Source organism: Spodoptera frugiperda, chromosome 6 (assembly GCF_023101765.2).
Source record: "Spodoptera frugiperda isolate SF20-4 chromosome 6, AGI-APGP_CSIRO_Sfru_2.0, whole genome shotgun sequence".
NCBI lineage: Eukaryota > Metazoa > Arthropoda > Insecta > Lepidoptera > Noctuidae > Spodoptera > Spodoptera frugiperda.
Window position 1 is genome coordinate 645,482 of NC_064217.1, and position 15,496 is coordinate 660,977.

Sequence of the window (15,496 nt, forward strand, 5' to 3'; positions counted from 1 at the left end):
AAACCTAATAAGAAACTCCATAAAAATCATCTATTCGCAATTTTAGCTCCAGTCTCGTGGGCGAAGCGACAGGTCTGTTATCAATTCTTTCTAACAGACTGTACTGTCTACAGCGGAGTAATACAACTTTTTTTTGAGTGTGCAAGACCCATGCTTCTGCACGAACGGGCCGGCTCGACCGGAGTGATACCACGGCCTCACAGAAAACCGACGTGAAACAACGCATGCGTTAATTGTGTTTCGTTGTGTGAGTGAGGTTACTGGAGGCCCAATTCCCCCCTTCCCAATCTTCCCAATCCCCGATTCCCGAATAACCCTTAAATTACTAACCCCCAAAAGGCGGCAACGCAAGTACGCCTCTGGTGTTTCAAGTGTCCATGGGCAGTGGCGATTGCTTACCATCAGGTGATACGTCTGCTCGGTTATCGGCGTGTTTCATAAAAAAAACTTACAGGCAGCAGGCAGACTTATCACGGAACATTTGTGTCACAAACTACAAAAAAATAAGCGGAATCGAATCAATTTCACTTCGACTAATGTAAGTGCTAGGCGCTGAAAATCTATTTTTTCCTGGGCAGGTCTGTCGATGAAGACTGATTGAAGCTGAACTGTTGCAGGTATGTGGAAACTCAAAACACGAGTGAATGGAAACACTCCTTGAATATACACCAGTATGAATAATGATGTAATTTCCCCAGAGCGAACCAAAAATTAATGCAAAGCAGCTTGATGGAATCTAAATGGAAGTCAAAAGACTTCATTAGGCACAAAAATGTTGTCGCATCCGTCGGAGTGGCAGGCGAGCAGTGCGCGCTGCCGGGCGCGGCGCGGCGCTGCGTGCGCGAATTATGCAATTTCATTTCAATTTGCGACCGCAAAGAGTTCGCGGGTGCCACGGAGCGGTGGGGGAGGGGAGGGGGGCTCGTCCACGGGGTGACACGGGAGGTGGCTATTAAGGCGGCTGCACATACGAGGCGCCGCATTTTTTCGCCACCCTCCGGCAGGCTCCGCGCGACATTACACCCTAACACCACTACTTAGAATCCAAGCGGCCACGAGGGCGTGTTGATTAAATTATTTCTCCATTATTTGATTCGCCACCTCTTTCAATATGGCGGAAAAAACCAGTGATGGAGGGAACCCACCACAACAACATGCTCTCACCTCTGTATAGCTAGGAAGGATTAATTGGCGAAATATCAGCTGTGCCCGAGTACCGGCCGCGACGTCTCTGCATGACCCTGCAGTCAGTGTGACGCGATTGTCAGTACGTATCTTTATAGTGAGAGGTGAGATCATAAAAATTATAACAGACTGATTGAGGTAGGTACAAGTTTGTTGCATCTGTTAATTTCCAAGATTTAAAAAATAGACAATCTGCACAGGGCATTTTCCCTGCAGTCACGTTCCCGTGAGATGTTTGGGATCAAATCTTTATGTCCTTTCCCGGGTCTCAAACAATCAACAAACAACCGAATTTCACTCATATATTAGCCACTGTGGTTTTAAAGGATTTTAAAGCAAATGGTGTATAGTCTCGGAATATCTCCGATAAACACAATTATAGACACGTCGTTTCTGTGATCTGAAACTATTGTCATCGCATCGCATTTCACTCAAATAGGCTCAGTGCCAAGTGGTTTAAAATAATTCTATATTTTTAGGATTCCTGGGTTTTTACGCATAGCTCCTGTTTCTGGGATAAAAACTACCCCTTGTGTTGTCTGTGTCCTTTCCCAAATCAGTTCAATGGTTTAGACGTGAAGAAGAGATAGATAGACAGACTTTTGCATTTATTTATAATACTGGTATAGAATATGGAAGCATGAATGTGTAGTTTTTATAGCCTTTGAGGCGCATACGTGATTACATTTTCTGTAAGGCCGAGGTGTTACTGTGGCCGAGCCGGGCCAATCGTGCCGAAGAAAGGTCCTGCCCGTGATAAAATGAAAATAAATATGTCATTTAAAAAAAACCTATTTTATGAGTGTCTGCGCCACCTACTTCTAATTTTTATTCAATACTCAATCCATTAGTTAATAGATTTACAAACAAAAATAATACTGTAGGTAGGCTAAATCCAGGAATTTGTACCAAAATGTAACGCAAACTATTATATAAAGGTGTGTCTTCAATTAAAAAATCAAACCTATACATAGAGGAGAGCCGGCTGAAACACTGAATGTATTTAATACCAGGCAACCAGCATTAAATACCTATTTAGGTATGTCGAGATTCTGTGTTTTGGTACTTTATATAATACCATTTATCGACAAACGAGCAGACGGATTACTTACCTAAGTGATACTACTACAAGGTACTACTTTGTGGCCATCATCGGACCGGTAATTTTTTTATACTTCAATTATCATTTTTATATTAATCATATTAATCATTTTTTTTGTTGTGACTCTTATCAGTATTGTAGTTAAGTCTCTTTTTTAGGGAGGAATAATCAGACTCTTTAACCTGACTGATAGAAATCCACCCCGTTCCTACTCCTGCTTACTGAGTTGGAGGCCCGGTAAACCCGCTACCCCGCTAGGTAGTCTGCAGCTCCGGAGATAAGTACGCTACGTGCACAATTACTTATTATTAAGACTAAAGGTATTATTATGTTGAGCCTTTCGTCATAAAAGATAGGTCTCTACGCTATAAAGTAATAAATTTCGTGTGATGTCATGAAGAATTTTTTTTTTTTTTTTTAGGGGTGATAATCTTCCAATGAGTTCTCCCGCCTTGGGTGAGGCGAGAGGGAGTGTCAGACTCTTACTGACTAAAAACCACCCCGTTCCTTCTACTGCTTTTCGAGCCGGAGCCCCGGTAAACCCGCTAGGTAGTCCGCAGCTCCGGATGATTTCATGCTACATTCTATACTGAGCGGTGACGTGCTGACCTGCCAGTGCTTACCAGTAGGTATATAGGTATATTACCTCTACCCGTAACGGTTAAACAGCACGAAGACAACGTCCGTATAGTGCTAGCCATTGAGAAACATTATATCACCTCGTGTTTTAAATAAAAGAATCTGTGTATCTAACATTTTCATTATCTAACTAACGGACTACATCAAGATGCATAATAATATAATAACCACTAATAACCAAGTACCAATAATTTACCTTGTCGTCGGACCTATTACATGATTCTCTGAATAAATAACAACTAAACTATAATTAATCATTACATAAGTAACCTACTCTAATACTGGCAGAGTGAACTGTTTTTTCCTTCCTTATACATTCGTTCCACTACATGTGGCTGATAATTATTACTGTGCTATTTGTTATCATGTTGGTATTTTCCTGGCAATAGCCTTGTGCATTGTGTGACTGTGTGACGTGTGTGTTCGCGTGTGTGTGTGTGAGACCAATGTGTTTGTGTCCCAACTAAACTGTTTACGCGACTGTGACAAAATAGAATTAAAATGGATACTATGTTAGCACTGACATGTGTGAAATAATTACGGTACCTACCTACATATTTATATTAAATTGCAATTATTTACCGTACTTACACATTAATATAAACGAGTATAAGTATTCAATGTCATCCATTACTTAATATCACAGCTGCTTTAGGTATTATTATCACCTAAGGATCTTCTGTAGATAAATGTGTACCTACCTATTTATGTATATTTGAATTTGATAATTGTGTGTTTCATGCAGGTCCGAGGCACTGCTTTGCACCAAAACTCTGTCGATGGGTCATCTTAGGGGCGGCTCTCCACTAACTGCAAACACACAGCAATGAATTACTTACCTAGATAGGTACCTAAAACTTGTCTACTGCGAATGCAATTGATAGGTACCTGGTAATGGTAAAAGAGTCGAGGAGCTATTAAGCATTTTAATCCTACGTTATAGGATACCAAAACATTGAACTATAATTCACTAATAGTTCTACTAAAAGCTTGAACCTATTGTCCCAATAAAAGGCAGTGACAGGCAGACCATCAGCTAAACAAACGTGTGGGGGGAGCGGTGTTTGGACAGCAGCACAATAGTGGCGGATACGAACGCGAAAACGAACCATTATAAGGACGATAAAGGAACGTCTTTAAAAGCATTGAGTCGAGGTGTCGCGTCCCGCCGCCGCCCCTAATGACGTAAGTCGAGCCCGCACTCTTTTGTTTTGTTTCCGATAACCGCCGCAATCCGCTCCTTATTGGGTTACCGCCTTTAATCATTGACGCGCCGCGCTCTGCAATGTAACCGAGCCGAGCCCTAACGACAGTAACGACGAGCAATCAATACGCAGCGCCGGCTCCTTGTAATCAATACCCTTTGATTCCACAAATCAAAAATATTAATACTTCATTGAGTCCTAACACTCCTATCTACGTGATCTCCGCGCGCGACCAAATAGGTACAAAGTCGATTTCACTAGCAGAGTGGAAGCAACCTAGAACGATGGTGTAGACTTACCTACTACTACTACATACTTACATAGTTGCGACACCAGCGATGTGTTTCGGTTACCTACAAAACATGAAGATGAAAAATGCATATCTAGTAGATGCTAAGTAAGAAATTTCGAGTCTGGCTTCGCTTCAATAATTCGTACCTACTTATTGTTGACAGAATACAGAACAGAATCGAATAAAAGTGTTTCGTTATGGAATGCGTGTGATACAGAATCGCAACGCTATGTTGAACTATCTATACTAATATTGTAAAGAGGTGTGATGTTTGTATGTAGGGGGCAATATCTGGAACTAATGATCCAATCCTACATTTTTTTTCACTGGTAGGAAGCTTCATTATTCCTGAGTGATATAGGCTAAATTATTTTTATAACATGTATCACAAGCAATATATCAAGCAATCACAACTTTTGTCTAGCAAGTCGGACAGAAATAGCTCATAAAACAGAATAATATGCATGCTGATGCGCTGCCTAAACAGTTGCTGGAAATTGAAAACAATGTATGGCAATCTGATGATGATGATGATGACGATTTCTACAAAAAAGTCCGCGTCACTATTTCTATCTTTTATATTTTATCTTTTATTGTTTAAAAAAAAATTCGGCTTACTTACTTTGATTGATTATTAAGCAACAAAATATTATCAAAATAAATAATTAATAAATTATTATCATAATATATTTCAGTATCACAAGGACATCATACAGATAAGATATGCCATTTACAGTATATCAATAGGTCATACAGTTTCGGAGATAATGTAAAATCACTAAAAAGCAAAATGCCGCTCGCACAATTAACACACTTTGACGTTTTATCTATTTACCCATAGATGGCGTTCTGCAAATACATCATTTTTCTGAATCTCAGTGTTAAGATTTTCCACGGATTGATGACCCTCTCGAATTATTACGCCTACGTTTTCGTTAGTTGATTTTCAAAATTAACCGGCCAACGTTCCGACGAATCACCTGATGGTAAGCAATCGCCGCCGCCCATGGACACTTGAAACACCAGAGGCGTTACAGATGCGTTGTCGGCCTTTTGGGGGTTAGGAATGTAATAAAATCATTGGATCATAGTTACTTTTACCAATTTGCGGTTAGTGCTCGTTACGGGCAAGACATGAAATAAAATATTGATATGACCTACCGCGTGAGACAGTTTAGCTTGCGTGATAACGCATGTGTGATAGTTAGGTCTCCAGAGTGCCAATGATAGTTACAAACTATGTGACAGTAGTACACATATTGATGGTTAGCGCATGTGAGTGTATGTGACCGTGATTGTAAGTGGACGAGGGAACATGTAGGCGAGAGGACATGTGAGTGAGAGTGCATATTATACAACGTGTAACAAAAAGGGGTATACATATCAATTGCATGGCTTCTAGATAACATAACAAACGATACGGTAAGGGTTTTTTAAACTCATGTTTTCATGGTACCAAGTTATGAATTTTTCAAATCGCGCCGCCGCGTGATTCAAAATTAGGTAGACAGGTACTAGGCGATCAGATTGACAGAAGAAATGTTTCGTAATATTAGCGAGTGACCCCTGTAGTGTTGTGACACGTTTGTATGATTTAAAATCAAGAATTATGCGATACCAAGTATTTGGTACAATTTTTTTTAATCGTATTTTAAGCTGAAACTTCGTGTAGAGTCTCTATTCAACCTGTATTCATCAGCCCTTCTTGGTGTATATGGGTATTTTGTTACACGTTGTATAATCGTGAAAACATGTGGCCGAAAAATAATGTGCACGGGTAGACGAGAATGTACCAATGTGGACGACATAAAATTGTGTGAAATTTGGAACAGGGGGGGGGGTGGATTATGGTCTGGGATAACACATAGGCTTTTTATCCCACGGAACGCAAAACCGTGACGGAACGCAGACGAAGCCGCTGACAAAAGCTAGTACCTAATAAATAACCTTAAAATTCGGTTCACAGTTCCATTTGATGGGATACTACGGCCCTATCTGGAATGTATTCTGCCTTTAATTTCATGGCACCATCACTCATCACTCTGTCAATGTCAGATTGACGTTGTCAGAAGTGTCATAGCTGAAGTCGGAATCTTGTGGAAATTTCTAACCTCATAGTTTATTGAAGTATTTAAAATAAACACTAAGTGAAACATACATTATGTTTAAATCCCTGATAACCAAGTTGAATTGTGTCCAAACATCTCGCACGTTTCACACCACCGCTTGCTTGAATGAGGTACGCCTACTGAGTCGACTAAGAGTGGTCGACAACTCGGAGATCGGTAAACGAGCCATGGCTGAAGGAAAACCTCCTAAAGTAATATGTGTTTACAACAAAAAACGTAAGTAATCCTCTTACACAAGTCGTTATAAAATGCTGCGTACTGCGCATCTAGTACCACTTTATTACCTTGTGCCATGTAACATTCAGTTTATTAATAAATTTATTCTTGTACTCAACCCGATGAAGAAGTTAGAGCTGTGAATGGAAGGTTTTTAACTGCTACTATACCCTACACATACCCTACTGAAAGCATCAAGAATGTACTCACATTTCATTCATTAATTTTGTTACAATTCCAAACTCTGTCGGCAGTTGTTGTACTGGGCCTGGATGTGATGTAAATTTGTATGTTTGTGAACGAAAACATCACTATAAAAATACTAGCGCTAAGACTAGATGTTATATAGTTTAATGGGGGCGAGTGTAATGCTGAATACACCAGACATAATCCAACTAGTTTTCATACAGATTCTAGTGTGTTTGGCGTCTAAATAATACAAGTTATAGCAGAGCTCCACTAGTATATGAACTGCTGTGCAGTACCAAAGCTTATGTTATATTTAAAATTATTTATCATTTATTTCAGATGTGGGCTACATTGGTGACAGAGTGATGGTAGCCATCAAGGGGCAAAAAAAGAAAGGTATCTTAGTGGGTTTGAAACAAAAACAAAATGTTAAAGTGCCCAAGTTTGACAGCAACAATGTGGTGCTAATAGATGACAATGGAACCCCACTGGGCAACCGCATCCATGTTCCAATCCCCACTATATTGAGGACCATACTCAAAGAGAAGACACATTCTAAAGGAGCAGACTACACCAAACTATTAGGAATAGCAACAAGATTTGTATAGTGTTTATACTAGTGATGTAAGTTAGTAATGTAGATATTCATAAATTGTACATGTTACCTTGGTAATGTTTCATTTATTCACATTATACCTACCTCACTCGGATTTTCTTTACTTACTTCTGTGTGACAAATATTATAGTGGCATAGCTTTGACCCAGTCACCCAGCTATTAACTTGTAATGTTGAACATTAAGCAATATAGGAATGTTAAGTAACATAGAAATGTAGCATGGTATATATCAATACAAAAAGGTGGTAAACATGTGGTCCACCTGCTGACAACCAGCTGTTCATTTATCCAAAGCAAAAAACTCCGTGCTGTTGTTGTATGTCATGACTTACAACCCGATATTAAATTGGCAGAATTAGAAATAAAACAACCATGATCATTGAAATTTGAAAATTTTTAATAAAACATGTTCAGTTTCATTTAGGGTAGACTTTGTAAAGCTACCTACCGATGGAGATGAGCAGACGACACGACATCAGCATTAACAGTTCCTATACCCACTACACAGATATGTACCAAACTTGCCCACTAACTGATAACACATTATGGCCCACCCGCCATGTTCCAAGCATCGTATGTAGGTAAAACATAATCATGCGTCGTACGTAGCACTCAGGAGGTGTAACTACTCGATGCACTTGCATATTCATATTTAATAGCTAGAATTATTCAAGATGTCTTGTCAATGATGATCTTGAAGACATTTCATTATGAGAAAGAAATACTTGACGTCATATGTAACTTTCGCTTACTTAGATCCAAATGAATGTTCTTAAAACAATAGCACTACGCAGATTGTCTTTGAACGTTGAATGACTCATAGCTGTGGTCGGGTGGACTAGTCGCTGCAGGCAAGCTGTCTCGTGCTGGACGTGTGCAGTCGCGCGTCACTCACTAACAAGGAGCTAAGTATATGATCCATATAATAATGCACAACAGCTGTGACTAGATATTAAGATTCACGTGCGTTCGCTTCTAAAGTATCGTAAGGTGCCGTTGACAACTCGGTAACATGTAAAACGACTTAATTATTATAATATAAACAACACACGACTATAAGAATTAACTATGCGTAATTAAAATCGCATGATAAATAACTATGTATATTTCGACTGACAAATCGGCCGCGAACGGATGAGCTCTGAAACATTCCTACAATATATTACAAAAAATTGATACATAATGAATACAATAAAATTACTCGAATACATACTAAGAATATTTTGTACATTCACTTTTAGTGGGACCGAGCCAGCCTGCGCCGCGACATGGCGCGCCGGCCGCGGTCATTTCAGGGCGCCGAGGACCTGCGGGGAGAGGGGGTGAGACAGGACGGGGGGCACGGGCTGAGTGACGCATACTTTATACACAGCTACGTCTAAACAACTAATATCGTAAAATTTTAACTGTATAAAATTCGGATAAGGCGATAAGATCAGTGTATAGAATTATTATATAGTAGTAACGAGTACCTATACGAGATTATTACGAGAGCTCTGCGTCCACTGAAACCAATCAACGATCAGACCTCGTTCATAGTGCCTGCCGGGGAGCGGGCAGGTCCGCTCGACGCGGACTCTGTCGATTGACATGGTGTCAGTGGACAAGAATAAAACATGGAGTAGATACATTCTACATCTTAACATTAAACATCTCGTCTGTGCTGCGCGGCTTCACGACAGCGGCGAGTGACGTCACTCAGTGTTGGCACAAACAGTTCCGTTGACAACACAGTCGAGTCAGCAGCCGTCCGCTAATCCTCAACCCAAACTACCGATGATGAACTTACAAGCTCTGTCCAAATAAAATACTAAATAACAAAATAAAGTAAAATTACTGCAACAAAAACTACAATAAAAATCTACGTCCGATTCGACTACGATAAAGATCCTCTAATGATTTATAACTATAATAAAATGTATGTATTACTTAAAGTTAAATAGATTTGATTTAATGTATTACGATAGATCTAGCGCGGGTCGGTCGCGTCGCTGTCGGCCGCCGCCGCGCTGCTCGCCCAGACTATCGCGCCGGCTTTATCTGCGCGTGGTTCCGGCATAACTACATCACTACGCCATCGTGGTCACCGGCCAACACTAGGCGATAGAACGAGATGTCGACTCGATAGCAAAGGCGAGCATCAAGCAAATTGATAAGTATTTTAAATTGATATCACTCAAAGTAATGAAATAAATTGCAATATACTCGACTACGGCCTAACGAAGAATATAGGAGTAGCGACGCGACCGACACCAATTGAAATAGTGTTCTAGCTAGAGCGGACGGGACGGCGCGCGCCGCCTACACGTCCACCACCATCTTCTTGTGTATGTCAGTGTTGCCCACCACGTTGCAGAACTCCTCGAACGAGATCTTGCCGTCCTCGTCCTTGTCGGCGAACAAGATGGTCTTGTCCACGATCTGCTGCAGCTGCGTGTCCTTCAGGTTGTTGCCCACCATCATCTTCAGCACCTGCAACAAGCCACGCTCGCAGTAACCACACTGCTGGTCCCGGGACCACCTAGTGTCACCATTGCGTCATACATACCTGGAACAGTTCTCCGTTGGAGATAAACCCGTCGTTGTCCATGTCGTAGATACGGAACGCGAACCTCAGCTTGGACAGCTTATCGCCCTTCACGCTGAACTGCGACACGCCCTGGATGAACTCCTTGAAGTCCACCTACAACAACGCACCGGTAACTCATGGTAACTGCTCAAACTACAAGAGAGAGCACCTTCCTTATTAAAATATGCTTGGTTTAGACAACGATGCAGAGTGCGTTACCTCTCCGTTCCCGTCCGCATCGAAGATGTCGATGACGCGCTGCACAAGCGGGTTCTGCTGCAGCTCTGGCAGGGACATGAACTCGTCGATGGACAGTGCGCCGGAATTGTCCAAGTCTAACTTGCGGAACCTCTTGCCCAGTCGCCGGATCTCATCTGCGTCGACTGCGTACACACACACTTTGAGCGGAACTAGTCTAGAGGGACCGGCCGGCCGGCGGCAGGCCAACCATGAGACACTCGCACATTGCTACGTGTATATACACAATACACATTGCTCATCAAATATCTACCTACATACCTACTTTATTCATTTTTGTCTGTGTGTCATTTGGATCATTTGTCATTTATTGTATTAGTATAATATCTAATTTCGAGTCCATTGGTGTTATAAAGTTGACATGTACAGGTATTTTCTTGTTTAGCTTGTTAAGACAATTTTATTTGTGCATCCAGTGCGTTGACGCCATTGTCACACTTTATAACACGGTGCTTCAGCTGAACTCATCACATTGGAGCGTCCGCGGCAGGCGGCAGCTTACAAATAAATGTACATAATTCTCATGACACCCAGATAAAACTATGCAACACTTCCCTTTTGGCAGCATTCACAAAAGATCTAAATAACACTTATCATGGCCCATTATTAGTATTTAAGGTTGTGTTATAAAAATTGACTTCAGCCTGCATCATTTAAACAAGTAGGTAATTCATGTGTAGCGCAAAGACATGCAACGCAACACCAGAATGTGAAAAAATACATTTTAATACAACAATAATGAATTAACATCTACTCAGAACATACATACATATCATTTAGAAACCTATTATAAATGCACACCTAGTTACACATGTACTACACAAGTCAGTAGGTATTGTAGTCGGACAATAGGGACGCTCGCTAGTCGCTACTCGCCACACAAACACCACTGATATTACACAAGCCAGTGTATCATCTAGCGCTACTCCGTCCTCCGATAACATCCTTGCTCTAATTCTTTTGTCGTCTTTACTAATTCATACACAACATTGCTCTACTTCTTAAGTTGCGCTTCATACACCTAGTGACACTGATAAATATACTTGTAAGTAGTTACAGATCAGTAAGATACGTAATACGATATTAAGGAGTTTGTTTCAGAATGAGACACTCTTCAAATTAGGAGATTCGCGTAAATCATTGTCGAATTGTAAGAATTGTAATTATAATCGTGCAGTGAGGTGTTTCCAGCAGACAACTTGTCGGACCGGTCACACTGATGTTTAAATGGCGCGGCGTCACAACATCTGCCATGAACTTCTCAACTAGCTCACTATAAGGTCAACACGTATTCTTTGGCAATCATTTTACACTACACGAGATTTGATAACGTTTTAAGCTAATTTTAATATTACAGAAACTTATGTACTTTAATATTATTAAACATAACTTTCAAATTATGAGTACCAGATACATAACATTAATGTTACCTATTTTTTTAAAATGTGGTAAGTAGATATTTTATGTTTGACGAAAATTGAACACAATAAGCCATCGAATCGAAGTGATATATATTATAATCTTATGTAAATATCACGGCAAAATATCTGTTAGTAGCTGATAAAATCTTGAGTTCATGTTTGTTACGTATTTGCACTTATACCAGATTTGTTTTTAATTTTGGCACACGTGGAGACGAATTTAAAGTTTAAATAATATGTCCTTTGTATGTCATATTGATCGGGGAAAAAAGAATAAAGTTGAATTAGGCCCTCGGCCACGGCGACTTTTTGTAGCGATATAGTCGCGATGTGCACATACAAGTAACATGTGTTAATAGCTAAAAAAATGTCGTCGGGAGCGAGGGGCTTTAGGGTAACTCTCCACGCTGCGTCATTTGACGAATACATGCATCCTTCATAAAGAATAAACGGCCTAAAAATGACAAATGCTTGCACCTTACTTAGAAACAATGAAAACTGGCCACCAAGTAGCAACGTTAAATACGCCTATCGTTTTTAACGCATGCATTTGTCAAATGACGCAATGTGGAATATACTGCACACGTGATGTTCCGTATGCTCATCTATTTGAACGACTGCGCAGCCCTACAGTGAACGAAACAATAGTAAACATCCTAGACCCACAACACCGACTAAACAAGCCACGAAAAAGGTCAGCACATCAGTTTGCGTAATATGAACAAAATACTGTCCACAAAAAATCAAAGAAGGCTTAGCAATCTACGACCAGGCAAACGTTCGCTCAACACGAAGCGCAACGAAACGAGCCGTGGCTTGGCGCCGACATTACGCTGCTACCCGTCCGAGCGGGGAGCCAACCATCGGAGTTCTTTGTCCATAATCATTCAACAACATTTCTCAGCCCATTTTCCTTCAGAGCGTTAACGCGACACGGATTTTCATTTTAACTTTCAAATTAAAAATCGTGGGTCTACTAAACCGGATTTAAAATAATCACAAGTAAAATTCTAGACTTTTATATGTTGCGTATAAATACCAAGTTTCATTAAAGTCACTTTTTAATTCCATGATTTGAAACTTGAAAAGTTTGAGAACCCGTGGCGCTACGCCGTTCAGGAGAGTCAAGGAACCAACATGTCGTGCAATTTGTGCCAAAATACATTTAATTAACTAACACTCATTGAGATTAAAAACACATTGAAGCTGCATACATTGCCTTCAATTGAGTGAAAATGGACAAAGAATTAAGACGAATGACATCTCGCGCCACGGATTTGTACGGAAGAGATTTGGCAACAAGTTAAATATTATGGAAATAATAATTCAAGACAAGACACCCCAACAACTTCAATAACTGCCATTTATAATCACACCTAGTAAGTGTCGATCAATACTACCAGCAATTATAATAAATAGTAATATAACACATTCTGTACTTCTGTAGGCCAGCATAATGTTTACTAAGCCTGTCAACAGAAAACATTCCCATTCTAGATCCACCACTCATAAGGGTTTATCATATTCTTCCCATTTATGAAACAAGTGGTAGGCAACTGGGAAAAAGGGGGGGACCCTGCTAAGTACCCAGGATGAGGCCACCACTACTGGTAACAAAAAAGTATGTACATTATTTGTTTCCTCAAGGTGTGATTACAAACATTTATTAAATTTGATGTATGTGGGTGTAGTAGTTGGAATTACTAGTCCATCCAAATATTTTAGAAAAGCACACATACACTGCACCTAAATGTGTGTGTATAGTATGAGCTTTTAAAACTTCCATAAGTCTTTCAAAGCATACTTTTTCTTAGTCAATTGCTGCTCCATGTTAGGATTTTGTGAATGTAAAGTCACAGATGTCACCACTTCATTTTTTCAGATTCTATCTCTGCAATTTTTAATTTAATGTTTCTAGTCTATTTGTGGCCATCACAAGAGCCACACATGGCACAGCAGCTGATTATAATATACTTGACATGCTATAATGTACTTCTTTGTAGAAATGAATAAAGCCTGTTAGACTTGTGGAAGTTGTTAGCTGACTCTCTCCGTTGCATAGATTCCTCTCACCTAATTAGTACATGTAACATTCTAACATCCAGAGCTTAAAAAATCTAACTAGAGGCTGGCTGTGACGCGGATGCACTAACAAAACATAACTATGGATCTCATGTAAAAACTCATCCAGAACAATTTTTAACAGCATTGGTTTAAGTTAAGGTGGAGGAATTATGCAAAATACAGCACAATAATCCTGATTATTTAAAAACATTTTACAGGAAGCTGAAATAGAATAAAAATAAAGAAGAAATATAAGAAAGTAAAGGAAATACTGAAAATAAAATACTTTTTCCATATTAGTACACAAGAAAATATTATTTTCAAAAAGAGCTGCAACAAAATGACATGTATAGGCAGCCTGAAGCCACTCTAGGAGTATAAGCTATAGACAGATGTCATGTTGATGGCTGCATTCAACTTCCAGTTAGTAATTAATACCATCCTAGCAAATAAGACAAAAATTGTTCTGGACGCTAATGTGTGTGCGTGCGGTACTCTAACATGTAGATGAACATCGGAGGCGAGTGACACTACGACACTCACAGTTCTCCACCTTAAAATCAATGCAGTTTACACGCGCTGAAAACAAACCTCTTGTTATGCTTTATTTGCACACCCTACATGGTATACATTCAAACGGACACGAGAGGTCCTCAGTCGACCGCACTTAGTCATTTGGGGGTGAGCACATGTGTTAGCCACAGAGCTATATGTTAGTACATCAAAAGCATTAATTACTCTATTACTCATGTGGAATTCATATAAGAAGTTACTGTCATCAAAGTATATTGTTACTGTCAAATTGTTATTTTGGGAATTTAATCAGGTATTTAATAATATTTAAGCTACTCGTAAAAATGACTAAAACACTTTAGGCAAGAATTAAGCAGTTATTTAAGTGTTAAATGAAAAGACAAAATAAGAGTAGAACCAGAAAGGACAGATATCGTAGATACATCAAGTACAATACTCACAGTTTGAACATAGTTCCATGGGAATAGAATTCTCGTTACCCTGGAAAGTGAACAGGCACACGATTACTGTTTGGGTAACACATAACGTTTTGATTTATTCAATAGAAAAATCAACGTGACTTTGTAAGAAACTTTGTCAGTGTGGCGGTAAACAGCTCTGTCTTTATGAGCACCGGCTCCATTTCATCTAGATGGCAATGGGCCTGGCTTGGACCTATCGTCAATCCTGTATTCCTAATTTCCTTGTTCTAAAAATAATTAGCACTATTCAGAAATATCTTACTAACCATTTTGTTTTGTTTTTAAATAGACTTTGTATTACGATCGAAATCTATCAGCGACTAGCAAAAAATTTGCAAAATGTAATCCGTCGCAAATGAAATCCACTGCACTTTCACACCATCGATCTAAATAAACGCACAGATTATATCAATCTTAAATTTTTTATTTTACTACAGACTATATATGATAGCACAGATAACCAAATTCTAATAGACTACAAGCTCCCAAGTCCCAACAGACAGAGCAGAGCACACTAAAAAAATGTTTTTTTCAGGTAAGTCATTATAACAAATTATTATCGTGTATATTTTAATCGATATCAATTAATGTCCGGCAGGCACCGGACGTGTAAAT

At 39.6% G+C, this 15,496-nt stretch overlaps 2 protein-coding genes across 3 annotated transcripts; one reads left to right on the top strand and one right to left on the bottom strand.

The window, feature by feature from the left end:
* Window positions 1-6,466: 6,466 nt before the first annotated feature.
* Window positions 6,467-7,625, top strand: LOC118267507 (39S ribosomal protein L14, mitochondrial). The gene is made up of 2 exons (XM_035581546.2): window positions 6,467-6,768; window positions 7,297-7,625. Exons 1-2 carry the CDS (start codon window positions 6,585-6,587, stop codon window positions 7,563-7,565), a joined length of 453 nt encoding a protein of 150 aa, XP_035437439.1. The 5' UTR covers window positions 6,467-6,584; the 3' UTR covers window positions 7,566-7,625.
* Window positions 7,626-7,949: 324 nt separating this feature from the next.
* LOC118267506 (calcineurin subunit B type 2) lies at window positions 7,950-15,355 on the bottom strand. 2 transcript variants are annotated; one of them, XM_035581544.2, is made up of 6 exons: window positions 15,148-15,355; window positions 14,861-14,900; window positions 14,430-14,465; window positions 10,363-10,526; window positions 10,123-10,257; window positions 7,950-10,046 (listed from the first exon to the last, which is right to left on the bottom strand). In XM_035581544.2, the coding sequence occupies exons 1-6, from the start codon at window positions 15,148-15,150 to the stop codon at window positions 9,876-9,878; spliced, it is 549 nt and encodes a 182-aa protein (XP_035437437.1). In that variant the 5' UTR covers window positions 15,151-15,355; the 3' UTR covers window positions 7,950-9,875. The 2 variants fall into 2 exon arrangements, with proteins under 2 accessions (XP_035437437.1, XP_035437438.1); XM_035581545.2 differs by lacking the exon at window positions 14,430-14,465 and having other exon boundaries at window positions 15,148-15,318.
* Window positions 15,356-15,496: the final 141 nt, after the last annotated feature.